At 40.4% G+C, this 18,315-nt stretch overlaps 1 protein-coding gene across 1 annotated transcript in view; it reads left to right on the top strand.

Moving 5' to 3' along the window:
* LRRC7 (leucine rich repeat containing 7) overlaps window positions 1-18,315 on the top strand; it is a 588,365-nt gene that overhangs the window by 143,151 nt on the left and 426,899 nt on the right. Inside the window, 1 exon segment of the mRNA XM_020993127.2 lies at window positions 2,042-2,142. Coding sequence (XP_020848786.1) covers window positions 2,042-2,142 — 101 coding nt within the window.

The following is an 18,315-nucleotide window of genomic DNA, read 5'->3' on the forward strand; positions in this document are numbered from 1 at the left end:
AGGCAGAATGTTCCAGAACAATGAAATGACAGTCTCATTTCCTTTGTTTCTGACTATTGAAAGAAAGGAAAGAAGGAAGGGAGGGAGAGAGGGAGATAAGAAGGGACTGACTTTGACTGTTTTTTACTCTTATACTGACACCAGTTAAATGCACTTTGGGAATGTAAAGTCTAAGATATATTTAAAGTATAAAACCCTAAACACATAATGCATATGGTGAAATAACATTGAATTAAAACACACCCATTGCATCATAACTGATTCCTGCTTAGGGGCACTGAATTTTCACTAGACAATGAGAATTCTGGCAGATGAGGTCAATTCTCCCCTAGCCGCTTTGACAGGAAGTAAGTAACCTTGTATAATTGAATTCCAGAATTGAAGGCGACCTCAGGGGTCATCTAGTCCAACTAAGACATGATCAGTTACCCCCTTTTCGATAGTGCTAAGATTTGGATGTGTGGCCTTTGTTTGGAGACCTCCTGAGAGAGAGACCTGGCGCCCCTCCAGGGAGCTCATTCCACTTTAGGCAGCTTGAATCACCGCATGTCTCCCTGACATTGAGCCTAGATCTCTCCCTCTATACCTGCCACGCCTCGCTCCTGGTTCTGCTCTCTGAGGCCAAACAGAAACAAGCTTGATCTTGTTCCAACAAATTAACAAGTATTTCTTAAGCATGTTAATCCACACCAGGACCTGGACTAGGCTCTTGGGTTCAAATACAATGAATGAAACGTTTCCTACACTCAGGGAGTCTAGCTGGTGGAGTAGACAGTGTGCTCGTCTTTAAGTACAGATTGCAAATGACCTCATTTTGAGAACATGAAGGGATCCAGTGTCCCCCACAAGTCTCTCCTCTCACATTAAACTGCCCGGTTACTTCAGCCGATCTGGCGTGGTCTCAGGGCTTCTTCCCCACCCTAGTTGCTCTCCTCTGGATGCTCTCTCACTTCTCCACATCAAAAAAGGACAGTCTAGATGGCTCAGAGGAAGGCAAAGGATGATGGGACTTCCCTAGGCCTCGATTCTGCCTTTCTTAATGCCACTTTTGGTTTAAGCAGAATCTTTGGCTATACCGCTGCCTCCCATTGTTCTTACAGCCTACTAAACCACCTTTGTCTTTATTGGGGTCTGGCCACACTTCTCCCATCGCCTACTTGGCAAGTTGATTTCTTTGACTCCAAGTCAAGCCAAGCACTTATTAAGCACTTACTATGGGCTAGGTACTCTGCTGAAAGCTGAGAGTCCAAAGGCCAAAGAAAACAAAACAAAAAAGAGTCCCTGCCCTTGGAGCTCACATTCCAGTATGGGACTCCCCATTTACAGCTATTACGTTTAAAACTTCTGGGGGCTCCTGGCATGCTGGGTGGACCTTTTGGAGATGTTTTCTAGGAGGGCATGGACTAGAGTCACGCAGGATCAGATGTGTAGATGGGTCATTATCTTCCTCATTTGCTGGGCTGTCCACATAAATGAAACTACAAACTATTAAAGTATCGAAGAGAAGATGTCATCTTATTTGCTTTGAATCATTGTCCTAGTCCAGGGGTGGGGAACCTGCACGCATGTGTGCTCCAGGTCCTCAAGTGTGGCCCGTTGACTGAGTCCAAATTTCACAGAACAAATCCCCTTAATAAAAAGATTTGTTCTGCAAAGTTTGGACTCAGTCAAAAGGCTGCACCCAAGGACCTAGAAGGCCACAGGTTCCCCACCCCTATCCTAGTCTGTTGAGCTCTTTCTTGGCTCCTGATTCATCCAATGTATTATCTCTGCCACTTGGCCTTATGTTATCTGAAACCCTTAAAAGCAAGCTGCCTATGCATGAGTAGTCCTCCATCCCTTCTTTACTCTTAGCAAGAGACCTCAAAAATAGTGTTCATGATTTATTGGCGGGGGGAGTTATATTACTCCCGTGACTTAATTTTGATAAATTCTAAGTTGCTTCTTATTTTTGATGTCTGAATGATTGATACAATGCTAATTCTTTTCTCCAAAATGAGATGGTAGTAATAAAAATTGATTTTTTTTTTTTTGCTTTTAGGATGGAGAGCCTACGGAGACACAGGAATCCCCCACAATTTCTGAGAAGCGCTGGCATTCAGGAAGTACGTGCTCCACTTAGGAAGAGACCTGAAGAGGAGTGTGAGTATGCTGAATTGAGTTTAGAGGAGTGTCTAAGCAACTGCCACTTATCTAGTGTACTAATCTAAAACCACCGTGTCTCATTATAATATATTAACAGACATCATTTCAAGGACTGAGATGTAGATTAATGGCTAAAGGGTGTTAGACTAGGATGGTCATTATGAACCTATAAGCAAGTGAGAATGAACCTTTACAATTTTATTTCAATTGACTTTTTTTTCATTAAAACCCTATATCACGCTATGAGCTTTCATTATGATCTAGCCTTGCTATCAAATATGGATACAGGTACCATATGGTTTTCCACAGACATTGTGAGTCAGGGTACAGTAGTTTGATAGGGAGGAACCTGGTGGTAGCGTTGGGGCCATCTGGGCTTAAGTCCTTCCTCTTACATATCCTGACTTTGTCAACTTGGGCAGGTCAACGCCCAAACCAATCTCCAAATTGCAAAACAATCTCAAAACTGCCTTTGTAGAGGTGGGTCCTCACCAGTCCTCCCCTACATCCATGATATTTTCAGATATTTATCTTTATGTCTATACCTATAGCTCTAGCCATATCTGTATTTGTTTATCTATGCAGCACTTTTCCCAGCACTAAATATATACAGATTTAATATATGTGTTATGCACACAATCTACATAGTATGCAATCTATTAATCCTTTAAAAGATCATCATATTTAGGGCAAGAAGGGGTTTGTTAGTTCATATCATCCAATCCCCCCATTTTATAGATAAAACAGAACCCCAGATAGGAGAAATCAGTCAATCAACAAGCATTTATTAAGCACCTACTAGGTTCCAGGCACTATGCTAAGTACTAGAGAAGGTCACACCCATATTAAATAACAGTCAGGTCTTCCAAATCCAGCTCTTTCTACCATACCACGCTGCCTCCATTGAGGGATTGGCATCCCCCATGCCTACAGCAGCATTTGAAACTTCTCCCTTTACCATCCTAAATATTTCCTGAAAGAAAAAGATAAGTGAAAGTTTGCCATCTTCTCTTCCTCCTTCAACTGTGGGATTTTTTCCCCTAGAAGTTAGGACTCCATGGAAAAATAAGTGTCTGGACACCATGTTCACGTTCTCCAATCTAGCTGGACTCAGGAAGAACTAAAACTAAGCGTGCCTTCCCCCGCCAAATTATATGGTGTCTGTTCTGTATGTCCGCTCTACATATGTATCGTCTCCCCCAGTAGAACATAACCTTCGTTGGGGGTGGGAATTGTTTCACTTTCGTCTTTGTATCTTCAGTGCCTAGCACAGTGCCTGGCACCTGGTAGCTACTTAATGAACGTATGCTGACTGAAAAAAACATATGCCAATAAGACATAGTTCCTTCCTCAATGCAATTTATAATCTCATGAAAGATAGCATAATTATAAAGGGAATTATAATAAAAATGAAATTTGAAGTATGTTAAATAGTTCATTACTAATTGTGCCTTGGATAGGTCAATCAATCAACAAACATTTATCAAATGCCTACTAATTAATAATTAAAGCAACTCTACTCTGCTTTTGAATAGCAGACTTGGAATGCCTTATCTCACCTGTGCTTCACAAAGGCCTTACATGACAGGTGCTACTGCATTACTATCTCCATTTTGTAAATGAGGAGCCTGATGCTCCAAGTGGCTATATGACTTCGATCTAGACGTCTGGGTACCTTGGGAAGCTCTTTACGTCTCTGCTTCTGTTTGGAGATGCCTGCTTAACTTCGCTTTTTGATATAAAGAAGACTAAGCATTGTTCCAAAGCATGCGATGCACATCAAGGTTGGCTTTGTAATCAAGGTGTGGGTCACTGTGATACAAAGCAATCTGGAGTCCTGCCTGTAGGAGGGTTTTCATTTTTACTAGGATGCGGCTAGTGCCATAGGTTCACTTAAATAAACCACCTGCTAGTCCATCCATATTTTATAGGCATTTCACATTTTTTAAAGTCATCTTGTCTTGGGTGAAAACAAACTGCATTAGAGCTGTCTACTCATGCCCCAAAGAGGACCCTCTCTATAAAGTGGAATGGCTGGCATTTTCGGTCCATGGCACCATCACTCAAGGCATGCCGTGCCTCTTTCTATAGTGTTAGATTCCCAACCAGCAGCCTTACAGACGGACGATGTAGCTCTTTCGCCCGATTTTCAAAAGAACTTGAAAATTCCACTCAGGGCCCTGGGCATCATCAGGAGTTAGCTCTCAGAGATTCAGGCTGCATATATAAGCTCCAGATTGTTGTCGGGGACTCAGTGGGGAAAATCCTCCTTGAGAACTCATGCTTGCTTAGCCATTTGTCTGGGACTTAGGGACTAATTACACATCATGGTTTCACGCAGAGGGCAGGCTCACTTGTGGTTTGTAAACTGCTGACTTTACTTAAAAGAAAAAAAAAACACTTCTCAGTCCATGATGAATGCAATTCTAAGTTTCAGAATGTATGCAGTTTAAAGCTCAGAGATTTGCTGAGTGAGGCTGCCCGTGAATTTCTTTGATATGGATATTTGTCCCATGTTCTATGTGCTGGAGCCTGGAGGCTGAGGCTGCCACAGTGTCCTCAGGCCTGTTGTGCTGGGTGAATCCCGTCCTTACCATTGTCCCCACACTACTCAACTTATTTGAAAGATTTAGCCATTCTAACAGTCTAATTTTTAAAGCATATATTAAGCACCTTCAGTTTGCAAGATACTGTTTTTTGGAGGCGATGGGGCTAAGTGACTTGCGACGGGTCACATAGCTAGTTGCAAGGTACTTAAGGAAAAGGTTAATTAATTTGCCCAAGGTCACACAAATAGTAAATGTCAGAGGTAGGATTTGAACCCAAGACTTTTGTCTCCGACACAAAGTTCTTTCACAGCCCCAGCGACCAAAGTGGCAATTTAAACCTTAATTAAAAACAAGATGAGAGTTTTGTCATGCAGCTACTGTATTTGTAATTATTTAATTAAGCTCAGTCTTGTGAGATAAGATAAAGTTGGAGATATTTAGGTTCACTTAGTTTGTTATGTTCAGCAGGCAGGAACCTTAGAGGGAAACAGTTTGGTTCTGTTTTCCTTTGTGAATCAGTCACTTTGGATCAGGATTTCCTGATAATGGTATTGCTGGCATTAGAGCTGCCTGGGGCACGGAGAGACTCCCATGGTCTCCCAGCCTCTCTGGCCGGGGACATGTCAATTCTCCAAGACTACAACTTGCAGATTACAAGGTGGTAATCTGCACTGGTGTTGGTAGAGGGAGCTGCCTCAGTGAGAATTCCTTATATCAGTGGAACGTCATCTAGCCCCGTTCCATCCCATAGCTCACTTACGATTCCTCCACAAAAATAAAAAGGGTGTAATTATTCACTCAGCTTTAGATATATTAGTAACTACAGCTAGGAGTCTTCCTGAATTTATAGGGTTATTTTAAATGGAAAAAAACAAACAAACATCAAATAGGAGAGGGGTATGTTTCTTTGTGTAGGGGCATTGTGGTATGGTAAACAGAAGGCTACACCTGGATTTCAGAAGGCCTGAGTTGATTCTTCCAGCTGATCCTTAGTGTCTATGGGGCCCTTGGCATATTACATAACTTTCTGAACCTCACTCTCCTCATCTTTAAAATAGGGGTGCTTCATGGAGTTTTATGAGACTCTGATGAGATAATGTATAGTTTGTAACTCTGAAGTCCCACATTTACATGTGTATTTTTATTCAATCAGTTTCCAAAATTCCAGTATAAATTTTAGTTTGAATCTCAAACCTAGACCTGTCTCTAGGCTAAGTTTAATTCAAATCTGCCATTTCCTCAAGGACGACGGATTCTTTCCTTTGATCTCCAAACTCTACCTTTGCTTACTTGATCTACTGGGGGTTTGGGGGTCAGCACTGAATGTTAAACTGTCTTGTTGATCTGAACTTCTATGGAAAACATTATTTCTCTCTTAAATGTATTTTTATTAAGCATGGAAATTGTTTTGTGATGTATTGCATCTTCCTTTGAATTCTCAAGTTCTGTTCTACTGATTTGGAGTGTAGAAAATGAGAATACTGATCCATCATCTTGCCAAAAACCCTGTTGCTGAGGAATGCATGAGGACCAAAGATAGATTTTCCAGAAGCATCAAAACCAAGGATTTATTTTATTAACTTTCTTGCTAAAAGCAGATTTGAATATTGTGGAAAAAAATAAAATGAGTCTTTGATCATCCTTTTGCTCTTTCATAAACTATGATGCATATAACCTGATAAAATTAGGTTAAAAAAGAAACTCATGGCATCATAAACTGTGAGTTAGAGGGTATCCTGAAAGCTACCCCCCTTCACCTGTCCCTGAATGAGAATCACGTCTGCAACATGCCTGATGAATGGTCCATCTGGCCTCGGCCTGGAAATCTTCAGAGGAAGAGCGCCCATCACAACCCCAAGAAAACCCGTTCCAACTAAGGATCGAATTGTCAGAAAGTATTTCCTTCCCATAACCTTCCATCTGCGTCTTTGCAGCTTTCACACATTGTTCCTAGCTCTGCACTCGGGGCCAAGCCAAAACAGTGAATCTTTCTACTTGAAGAGCGCTAACATGTTCCCTCCTAAGTCTTTTCTTCTCCAGGCTAAACATTCCTAGATTCGTCAACTGACCTTTATATAACACGACCTTTCACCATCCTTGTCCCGCTTCTCTTGACTCTCTTCTTTATCAAGTGTTTAGATATCAATACCTAAAATGTGGTGCTGAGAACCAAATATGCTAACCCAGATGTGTTCTGATTGAGGTAGAATACAATGGGACCTCCCTAATCCTAGACAATATACCTTCTTTGGCACAAGCCCAAATAACATCTTTTCTTAGTGGTTATATCCTCCTTCATCTCAGTGTCTTCCTTCTGATACTATCTCTTTACCTTCTATCTAACTCGTTTATACCTAGTTGCTTACATGATGTCTCATCTATTAGGTTGTGAAGTCTTTGTGGACAAGGTTTGTTTTGTTTTGGTTTGGTTTTTTGCCTGTCTTTGTATCCCCCACGCTTAGCATGATGCCTGGCACTTAACAGGTGCTTAATCAACTTGACATTATTGACACATACTGCCTTTGTTATAATCATCACCATTATATCCAACTTTCATTTACTAAAATGCCATTACATGAACACAGTATTTTCCCCAACTTGATTTTGTTCATATTAAGTTCCCTAAAGTATCATTTAAGTCCACAGCCTCATAAATTTCCATCTAAATGGGACCTTAGAGGTCATTAAGTCCGACTGTCTCATCTTACAAATAAGAAAACTGAAGTAAAGAAAGGTTAATGGTCACATGGTTAGCAAATGTCTAAATTGGCATTTAAATCTAGATCCTTGTGTCTCTCGGCCAGGATCCTAGGCACTGAACCCCTCAAGTTCCCCCAAATTAAAACCTCCATGGTCATGCAGCTCTAGGCTATCTGTACAGATGAACCTGCTGCCATCAAATGCAAAACTGTGACATTTTCATTCCGAATTGTAATGAAGCCCAATATGTTCACTGAATAACAAGTTGGTTAGGGTACAAGTTAGTGGTCAGGAAGAATTCTGCTTTTAGCTGGTGCTTTTTAGGTGACCAGGGACAAGTCAATCAACCTTTCTGATTCCAAGTTTCTCAGCTATAAAATGTGGGTAATAGTAGCTGTGGTGAGCTCACAGCTTTCTTCTGTTTCACTGATCTATGTAAGCCACTTTGGAAACCTTAAAGCACTATATGTCACCTGATGATGTCACCATTAATATGTGTATATGTTGTGATGTGATATTTCATTGAGTCAGGCACAGAAACACCTTCAACCAATGGAGATGAGCAATGGGCCTGGGCCCAGGCCTGACCCTTTTAAAGAACTTCTTTGAGTACTGAGTAGTTCCAATCTACTTACCAGGATGTCACAGTTATTTGGGGTTCTAGAATCCCATTCTTTCTGACTCAAAAGCTGTCCTCTACTTATTATATCACACTTTCTATTGCTAGTACTGTTGCAGTCTGAGAGGTTGAGACCTCTCAAAGACCAGAGTATAGGACAGGATAGTCTGGAATGAATTCACACACTTCAAGCATTCTTTGAGTCAAGTTGGCAAAGATTTGTTGTTACGCTATGCAGCAGGCAAGAATTCTTGAGGAACCTGTGACCTTAGAAGGGTTCAGTTGAAGTTTATATAGGATAAACCATAGGAAAGGATGTGCCAGATATGTTAACTAGATGATTCAGGGCGAGATTAGGGAGTGCTTAAGGAGTGATCAGCTCTTAAAGGAACATGCACTTTTTGTATCTACTGCAAAGGCACCAGGAAAAGCCCAAGGTGGAGCTACAGGGAGGGGAGGTTTTTAGGTCTTCTATGTCACTAAGTTAACTATCAGTCAGGGCCAAATGAGGGTTGCCATCAATCAATGTCATGATTGACAAAATAGATGTAGGGAGTATACATATGTCTTAAGTCTAGAATACACATAATGAGGAGCCCAAGATACAAATGATGAGGTAGGGAGGGAGTATAGATAGTCCAGTGAGTATGAATATCTTTATGACCCAGTGCAAAGACAGTTCAAACTAATAATTCCTTCAGGTGCAGTTTGTAAGTGCACCAGGAAGAGAGATAAGTGTGTTGCTAAGGCCCACTCATGAGTAACTGCCAAGCAGTGTCCTTGGGCTGGGGGGAAACTGCCAAGAGTAGTGTTTCTGAGGCTAGGGAGAAATGTAGTCTTGGAATTGGGATCCCAGGACAAGCACCCAAGCACCCCATCACTACTACTACTACTACTACTATTACTACTACCACCACTACCACCACCACTACCACCCCACCGCTACCACTACCACTACCACTACTACTACCACTGCTACTATTACCACTGCTACTACTACTGCTGCTGCTGCTGCTAGGTTTATTTCTCTGTTAGGCAAATTGTATGAAATCTGACTTTAGAATCACCGCATTAAAAAATTCAATGGAAAATAAATTTTCTTAAAATTTTTCATACATTTGTAATGATACATTCCGTTTTCCCCTATTGACAGTAACAGTTTATTTTGACATCTTTAAAAAAGTTAATGCTTCAAGGCCTGAGGAGTTCACTATTAGAGGATTATCCAGATAACTGAAGCATACCTTTTCAAATGCCAATTTAAAAAAAAAATTATAACCACTTTTGACAGGAATCCTTCTAATGTATTTTGCATTCCCCAGACTTCTTAAACTGGAAACTAGATAGAATATAAACCTTTCTTGATGGCTTAAGGGGATCATTATGGATGTCTATTATTTTTCTATGACTGAGAAGGAAGAGGGAACTGTAAGATTTCCCTCCCCCCACCTTGTCTCAATACTCAGCACCTAACATCACATAGAGGTTTAATCATTTTTTTGGAATGAAGGAATGAGGAACCATGGAAGACAAATATTACCTGTTTTCATGACTGCCTATGGCTGGCTCTTAGTTTTTACTGTTGCAATAAAAGTCAGACTGCTGAATAGCTCCTCAAATGGTATCTGTGCCTCCAGTATCTCCCCTGTGACCTTAGTCATTTCTTAACTTCTTTGGGTCCCAGTGTCCCCATCTCTTGAAGGCCTGAACAAGGTGGCCCTGAGGTCTCTTTCAGCTCTGTATTTATGATCCTATGATTTCTTGCTAATCTATCTTACCTATTGCTTCCAGATTCATCCCCCTAACACACCTCTTCAAAGCAACAGAGAATTTAGAGCAGAAGGAAACTTGGAAATCATCCAATACAAGTTTGTCAACATGCAGATGAGGAAATTAAGTCACCAAGGGTGTAAAGCAGGAGTTCTTAACCATTTTTTTAATCATTGACCTTGGGTAGCCTGGTGAAGGACAGACACCGTCCTCTAACCAATGTCTTCTTGACTACATTCATAATTGAAGGAAATGCTAAATTCCCATTACAAGTCAGTGAAAATAAAGATAGTTTTCAATTCCAAGTTCAAGGACTCCCTGAAATCTATCTTCAGGCACCTAGCAGGGAGGGAGTGCATATTCAGAACCCTTGTGGAAAGGATTTGTACCTGCTGCTACAGAGAAACTGGACTGTAATGCTAGCTTTTGACTACAAATCTGGTGGTCTTCTTATTATGTCTCACTGCCTCCACCTTCATCCATTATTCATTTGCTTATTCAAAAGTTCTCAACAGATCCTTATGGGATATGGGACACTGATAATAACTCTCCCACCTCTTCTCTTCCTTAATTCCTTCCTTCCTTCCTTCTTTCCTTCCTTCCTTCCTTTCTTTCTTCCTTCCTTCCCTTGATCCTCTTCTTCCCTTACCTGTCCCTTTTATACCTCTTCCATGCTGCACCTGGACAATTTACTTTTTGGACCCAAGGTTGATGTTGAACATTTTTTCCCTATTAAATTTAGTTTTACTAGATAAATTAGGTGACAATCTCATTATTATTTTTTTTACTGTCAACTAATTAGAGTTTGAACTCCTCAGTTTTGCATATGAGGCCTTTCACAGTTCTGACTCCACCAGTCTTTTCATTATCTCCAGCTTCTTCTCTTGTTGAAGTCTCTAATTCAATCACTTGGCCACTCACTGTCCCTGGAACTCACCCTCCTCTGTTCTATGTTCTATCTGCAGTAAATACTTAATAATAAATCCTTATTGACTGACCAACTGATTAGCATAAGTGCATCAGACGCTGTGGCTTATATTTTATATTGTAGAAACCCTCTTCACTGTTGCCTATAGTAATCTGCCTCTAACTTGATAGATAGTCTTCAAGGGGTCCCTAAAGGTCAGAGATATTTAGGGACTAGAACACAATTTGAACTCAGGTCTTCCTGACTCCATATCCTGTATTCTATCCACACTGTATGTTCTGTCCTATATTGAGAGCTATTTTTGTATGTGTATACTTAATATCTCCAATTGGATGATGAGGCCATTCATGGCAGAAGACCATCTTGAAGGACCTTGTTGTATATTTCTTTGTGTTCAGTAAGTGCTCATTAGATATTGATTAATTTTTTAAAAATAGGTATGGATTCATTGTATTCAGGAGCTCCGTGAAAGGAAACTCCATTTACCAATGCAAGTCAGAAGCTATTCTATAATTTATAGTCTTAGAAATTTGCCCAGAACCCTGAGAGTTTCAGTGATTTTACCATGCTCACAAAGGCTTAAACCCAGACCCTCCTGATCCTGAAGCCTCTCTAGTCACTATTCCTCTCTTCTTCCTGAGAAGGGGAACTGTTGATTACAAATTCCTGAGCTTCTGTGATATACTCCCTAGTGGAAGTGAAGAAAGATTCAATTCAATTCAATTCAATCCAACATGCATAATTAGAAGGCTCCTATGCATCAGGCTTTGAGCTAACTGCTAGTAACTTTTGCTCCTTCACAAAAGTTTACATTCTTTTGGTTGAGATAACGCATACATGTCTAAGCATATGAATGAACACATGTATGTAACAAGCAGGTGATAAACTAGGGGTTTGGGGCTCCTTCTTCCACTAAAGTGCCTCAGTGTTGGGCCAAGATATGGACATGGGGATCGTACCTGGGAGAAGCTAGCCTCTACAGAGGGGCCAAGTCTCATATTCATTGTTTCTGGGGCCTTACTTCAACATCCTGGAACCCTAAGGTAAATCCCCGCAAGGTTCAGGTTTGGTGTATGTCAAAGATTTGTTGAAGCTGAGCCATCTCCAGTTGTCCAGATCCATATCTGGTCCCTGGACCCAGATGGCTCCAGAAGAGAAAGTAAGGCTAGTGAGTTTGCACAGCCCTCCTTCACTCAAATCCAATTCACTTGCATGTCATGGCATCCCCTCCCTGATGTCATGGTCCTCTTCGAGAATGAAGGAAAAACAACTTCTGTGAGTTGAGAAGGAGCTGCCCACTAGGGATCACACTTCCAATTGAGTAACATGACTTCCTCCCTTCCTCCCTCCCTTCCTGCCTCCCTTCCTCCCTTTCTTCTTCCTTCCCTCCTTCCCTCCCTTGCTTCTTTCCTTCCTTCCTTCCTTCCTTCCTTCCTTCCTTCCTTCCTTCCTTCCTTCCTTCCTTCCTTCCTTCCTTCCTTCCTTCCTTCCTCTCTCTCTCTTTCTTTCTATTTCTCTCTCCACATAGTTTGTCATACCCTTACCTGCAGGTGCTCTGCCCAAAGGGATCCTGAGTGTCTTCCCTTCCCAGATCTATTTTTTAAGAGGCCATTCTTTGCCTCATTTTATTAAGCCTTAATCACTAAATGGGCACTGCACTACCTTAGTCAAACTGAGTACTGTTAAAGACCTTGGCTTGAAAAGGTTAATTTCCCCAACAGCATCCTGGGCCATCTCCAGTTGTTCTAATCCATATCTGGCCACTGGGTCCAGATGGCTCTGGAGAAGAAAGTGAGGCTGGTGATTTTGCACAGCCTTCCCTCACTTAAATCCAATTCACTCGAATGTCATGGCATCACCTCCCTGATGTCATGGCCTTCTTCTAGAATGAAGGACAAACAACAACAATCCCGAAGCAGAATAAAAAAGAGTCCATAATAATAAAAAGAGTGCTCAGTGCACATGAATGGCCAATACAATAGACCTCATAGGTTCATTCCCCTAACTTGTGGTTGAACTGGTAGTGGAGACACCAGAGTATGGCTACTACTACTGCTCTCATGGTTCTAGATATAACCCTGAGGTGTTAGATTTCTTGTATTGTCACTCACAAGCTTCCACTAATGTTCTTCCCAGTAATAATTAGTCTTTATTAGCTTTTTAGCAAAAAATATTACTAAGATGGTATAACAAGAATAGTAATTATAAAATCATTCCCCTTTAAAGTCTGAGGGATACTATTCCACATTTATAAACATGATCCATGGAAAGAATGGATACAAACTTAGTCAATAATCAATAAACATTTCTTAAGCACCTACTATGCGGTAGGTACTGAGCATGGGGGATATAAAAACAAAAAAGAAGATAGTCCCCGCCCTCAAGGAGCTTACAATCTAATGGGGGAAGACAATACACAAAAAGGAGCTGAAAAGTTGTGGGTGGTCCCTCCCTAGGGTACCTGGTGTGACATGCATGCTCTTCATGGAGTTGAAACCAAGTAAAGTAGTTTATGTAAAATGAAGTAAACTGGAAAGTTCTGACCTTTCACGGAGAGGCTCTGAGAGGATTTTATTGCTCCTATAGTGAGTAGAACTTGAGCCTAGTCTTGAAGGAACTGGGGAATTCTCTGGCATGGAAGTGAAGAGAGAGGCACATTCCTAAAATAGGACATGGCTTGCATGATCTCTGTCCAAAAAGCCCCTGAAGCATTTGGAGCTTTGTAAAAGGAAAGAGAAATTCAAGGGAAGATGGTGGGGGAGGGGGCATAAAGGGAATCAACTTTAGAATAATTAAGGAAGGGAATTTAAATTTAAACAAGCACTTACTATGCCATAGAGTACCTGCCAAGCACTGGGGAGACAAAGCCAAAACATGAAATAAGCTTTGCCCAAAGAGCTAAGAGTCCAGTAGGGAAGACAGCAGGAAATATATACACAGCATATGCAAATATGCAAAAGAAATATGAATAGGTTAAATGCAAAAGAATGCAAGGTAGTTAGGGGAGAAGAATCCCCCCAGCAGTTTATGGGATCAGGAAAAGTATCATGTGTAATATGACGATTGAGCTACTTGTTAAAGGAACTTAGGAATTGGGAGGAAAAAGGGAAGAGGGAGGGCATTCCTATATATCCGTGGCCAGTGCAAAGCATGAGGGCAGGAGATTGTATGCCTATTGTGGGAGAAAGACAAATCCAGTTTGACTGGACCATAGAGTGTGGGAATACATAATGAGGTTGAGGGGACTCAACATTATGTCAATCTGTTATGTTGTTGTATGGCCATATTTCAGTTATGTCTGACTCTTTGTAATCCCATCTGAGGTTTACTTGGCAAAGATACTGAAGTGGTTTGCCATTTTCTTCTCCTGCTCATTTTACAGATGAGGAAACCGAGGCAAAAAGGGTTAAGTGACTTGCCCAGGGTCACACAGATAGTAAGTGCCTGAGGTGATTTGAACTCAGGAAAATGATTCCTTTTGACTCCAGCCTGTTCCCTGTGCCACCTACCATACTAAAATAGAATAGGCTTTTATGAGGTAGTCAACGGCCATTGTTAGAAGTAGATGACCACTTGATAGGCATGAGAGAGAGGGCATTCCTCTTCTCACTTGGGTCTTGAAGATGATGAACTCTAAATTTCCTTCCAACTCTTGGATTCTGTGACTCTTTTTGTGCCCTGTTGTACTCTGTAAGCAGAGACTGTCATTGGACTTTAGCTCATCAAAATCAAGTGTAGCAAAGGTTTGAAACACTGGTTGTGTTCATTACTGTCAATTCAATTCAACAAATTGTATCGATGGCTGACTTTGTGCAGGGTGCCATGCTTGCTTCTGATATCTGAAGATGAAGAATCCCTGCCCTCTAGGAATTTGTATTCTTCTGCAGCGATGGAAGGAAACTACATTTACACAGATAAATAAGTGCAAGATGAGTGGAGAAGCAAGAAAGCAGAAAGAATTTGTGATGGACATAGCATCTGAATTGAGCCTTTTAGGAAGCCATTTATTTAACGTCAGAGGTGAGAGAGAGTGCATTCCAGGATGTGGAACAGTCTGCACAAAGGCTTAGGGGGAAATAGGAGGTCCAGTACACCAGATTGGCTGGAACATAGAATATGTACCCCAATTGGTATATTCAAAGACATAGCTGACTAAATGTAATTCAGAAAGAGTGTATTTATCCAACCGAGGTGAACAGCACATGCTTGGCTAATAGAATGTGCGGCACACATTGTGTTCGGCAGGCTCAAGACTCTCGTTAACATTTCTCTTGCTAACATGCACAAATTGAATGTCAGTGGCGTGCTGAGTGTGCATAAAACAGAGGGCAGCAGGAGGCTCCTACCTGGTGAGCTTGTGGTCTAATAAGGTAGATGTGGTAGAGAACAATAAACCACAGAAAGGATACTTTTATGACATGGAATGATTCCTTAGTGCTATGTTACAATATTCTTGTTACTAAGAAAATGTAGTATACAAAATGTATAGCTGAAAAAATTGGAGATATATAAGAGTTGAGGAAGTTGTACAGATTTACAATGTAAATCATGTGGGAGGTGCAGCTCAGAGATCAGAGACTTATGACAGCCTTCTCAGTTGACAATGTTGTAGTATACCAATTTTAATTTATATTTAAACATTCAAAAAGAAGCTTCCCAAGTACAAAAATAGGGGAAGTGTAGTTAGGCAACCATTCTCTGAAAAAGATCAGGAGTTTCTGTTAGAATGTAAGCTTTTAGAGAAGAGGGACTGACTCCTTCTCTGTATCTCTATCCTTAGTGCCTAGCACAGTGCCAGACATATGCATATATAAATACATCTATGACCTACATATAGTAGGTGCTTAATAAATGCTTGTGGATTGATTGATAAGTAGATAAAAAGCTTACTATAACTCAATAGGATTATATGGTAGACAAACAAAAAATATTAATAAATGGCTTTTGTTTCATTCATTCTAAATTAATATATCAAAAGTAACACAAGAACTATAGAGGAAATATCGGGGCAGCTAGGTGGTGCAGTAGATAGAGCATCGGCCTTGAAATCAGGAGGACCTGAGTTCAAATCCAGCCTCAGACCAAAACACTTGACACTCATTAGCTGTGTGACCCTGGGCAAGTTACTTAACCCCACTGTATTGAATGGTGATCAAGTTTTTCATAAGTGATCATTGTCACAGCATTTCTGTTGCTGTGCACAACAATCTCCTGGTTCTTCTCACTTTACTTTGCAACACTTCGTATAGATTTTGCCATGTTTCTTCTGAAACCACACCCCTCATCATTTCTTATAGCCAAATAGTACTCCATCAAATCATATACCACAACTTGTTTGGCCATTCCCCAATTGATGGGAGTACCAGATTTTAGTTCTTTGCCACCACAGAAAAAGCTGCTATAATTTCTTTTATACATATAAGTCCTTTTCTTTTTTCTTTGATCTCTTTGGGATATAGACCTGTAGTGATATTGCTGGGTCAACAGATATACACCGATTAATAATATCCCTTTGGGTATAACATACTGCTCTCCAGAATGGTTTAGACCAGTTCATTTCACCAACAGTTCATTAATGTACCTATTTTCCCTTATCCCCTCCAACATTTGACATTTCTAATAGGTGTGAAGTGTACCTCAGAGTTATTTTGATTTACATTTCTCTAAACAATAGTGATTTAGAGCATTGTTTTTACATGATTACGTGCTTTGATTTCTTCTTTGAAAATTACCTGTTCATATCCTTTGACCTTTTGTCATTTGGGGAATGGTTCTTATTTTTCTAAGTTTGACTCAGTTCCCTATATGTTTGAGAAATGAGGCCTTAATCAGATAAATTTACTGTAAATATTTTGATATTAATTCATTGTCTGTGGTACCTTTTAGCAAAATGTCATTTCCCTGGTTATCTCTTTCAATTAGACCTCATTTTGCATTGGCTTTGGCTGAGATCATAACTGCCACCCCTGGCCTCTTTATTTTAGCTGAGGTTTGATAGACTCTCCTCTAGCTCTTCATTTCAACCCCATGCATATCTTTTTGCCTTAAATGTGTATCTTGTACACAACATATTTTTGAATTCTAGTTTCTAATCCATTCTACTATCTGCCTCAGTTCTACAGGATAGCTCATCCTACCCACACTCCCAGTTATAGTCACTAACTATGCATTTTCCCATCCCATTTTCCTCTCTTTATCCTTCTCTCTCTCTTTCTCTTTTTTCATCCTGTCCTTCCTTAAAAGTCTGTCTAGTTTCTGACCACTGACTCCCCCAATCCACCCTCTCCCTTGTAATCTCCCTCCTATGTCCCTTATCACCCTCCCCTCAATCTCTATTGGGTAAGGTAGATTTCTATACACGACCGAATGTATATAGAACTCACTCTTTGAGCCAATTCCAATAAGAATTAGGTTCAGGAGGCAGCTGGATGGCACAGTGGACAGAGCACCGGTCCTGGAGTCAGGATGACCTGAGTTCAAATCTGGCCTCGGACCAAACACTTGACACTTACTAGCAGTGTGACCCTGGGCAAGTTACTTAACCCCAATTGCCTAAAAATAAAAAATTAGGTTCAGACATTGCCTGCCATCACCACCCTTTCCTCCCTTCATTATAGAAGTTCTTCCTTATCTGACTCCTTTATGTGAGAAAATTTGCCTCATTCTGCCTCTCCCTTCTCCTGTTTCCCAGTGTATCCTCTCTCACCCATTATTCTTTTTGGGGGGAGGGGTGGAATCATCTCAACATATTCAACTCACACCCATTCCCTCTGTCTATGCAGAGTCCTTCTAACTGCCACAATATGGACAAAGTTCTTAGGAGATTCATGTATCATCTTCTCATTTATGAATGTAAACAGCTTAAATGTATTAAATCCCTTATAATTACTCTTTCCTGTTTACCTTTTTAATACTTCTTTTGAGTCTTCCATTTGAATGTCCAATTTTCTATTCAGCTCTGATCGTTTCATCGGGAATGTTTGAAAGTCCTTTATTTCATTAAATATCCATTTCTTTTGCCCAGAAGGATTATGCTATTTTGCTGGGTAGGTTATTCTTGGTTGTAATCCTCACTCCTTTCCCCTCTAGAATGGCATATTCTAAGCCCTCCGCTCCTTTAATATGTAAGCTGTTAAATCTTATGTGATCCTGACTGTAGCTCCATGATATTTGAATTGTTTCTTTCTGGATACTTGTAATACTTTCTCCTTGACCTGGGAGCTCTGTATTGGCCCTGATATTCCTGGGAGTTTTTGTTTGGAGATCTCTTTCAAGAGGTGACTGGCATATTCTTTTGATTTCTATTTTACCTGCTCAATCTAAGATATCAGGTCAATTTTGCTTGATAATTTCTTGAAATATTATGTCTAGCTTTTTTTTTTAATCATGGCATTCGGGTAGCCCAATAATTCTTAAATTATCTCTCCTCAATCTATTTTCTAGGGCAATTATTTTTCCTAAGAGCTATTCCACATTTTCTTCTATTTTTTTTCATTCTTTTGACTTTATTTAATTGTGTCTTGATGTCTCATGGAATCAATAGCTTCCACTTGTCCAGTTCTAATTTTTAAGGAATTATTTTTCTAAGTTAGATTTTGGACGTC

The sequence above is a fragment of the Phascolarctos cinereus genome, unplaced genomic scaffold, assembly GCF_003287225.1.
Source record: "Phascolarctos cinereus isolate Bilbo 61053 unplaced genomic scaffold, phaCin_HiC Scaffold_5;HRSCAF=322, whole genome shotgun sequence".
NCBI classification, from domain to species: domain Eukaryota; kingdom Metazoa; phylum Chordata; class Mammalia; order Diprotodontia; family Phascolarctidae; genus Phascolarctos; species Phascolarctos cinereus.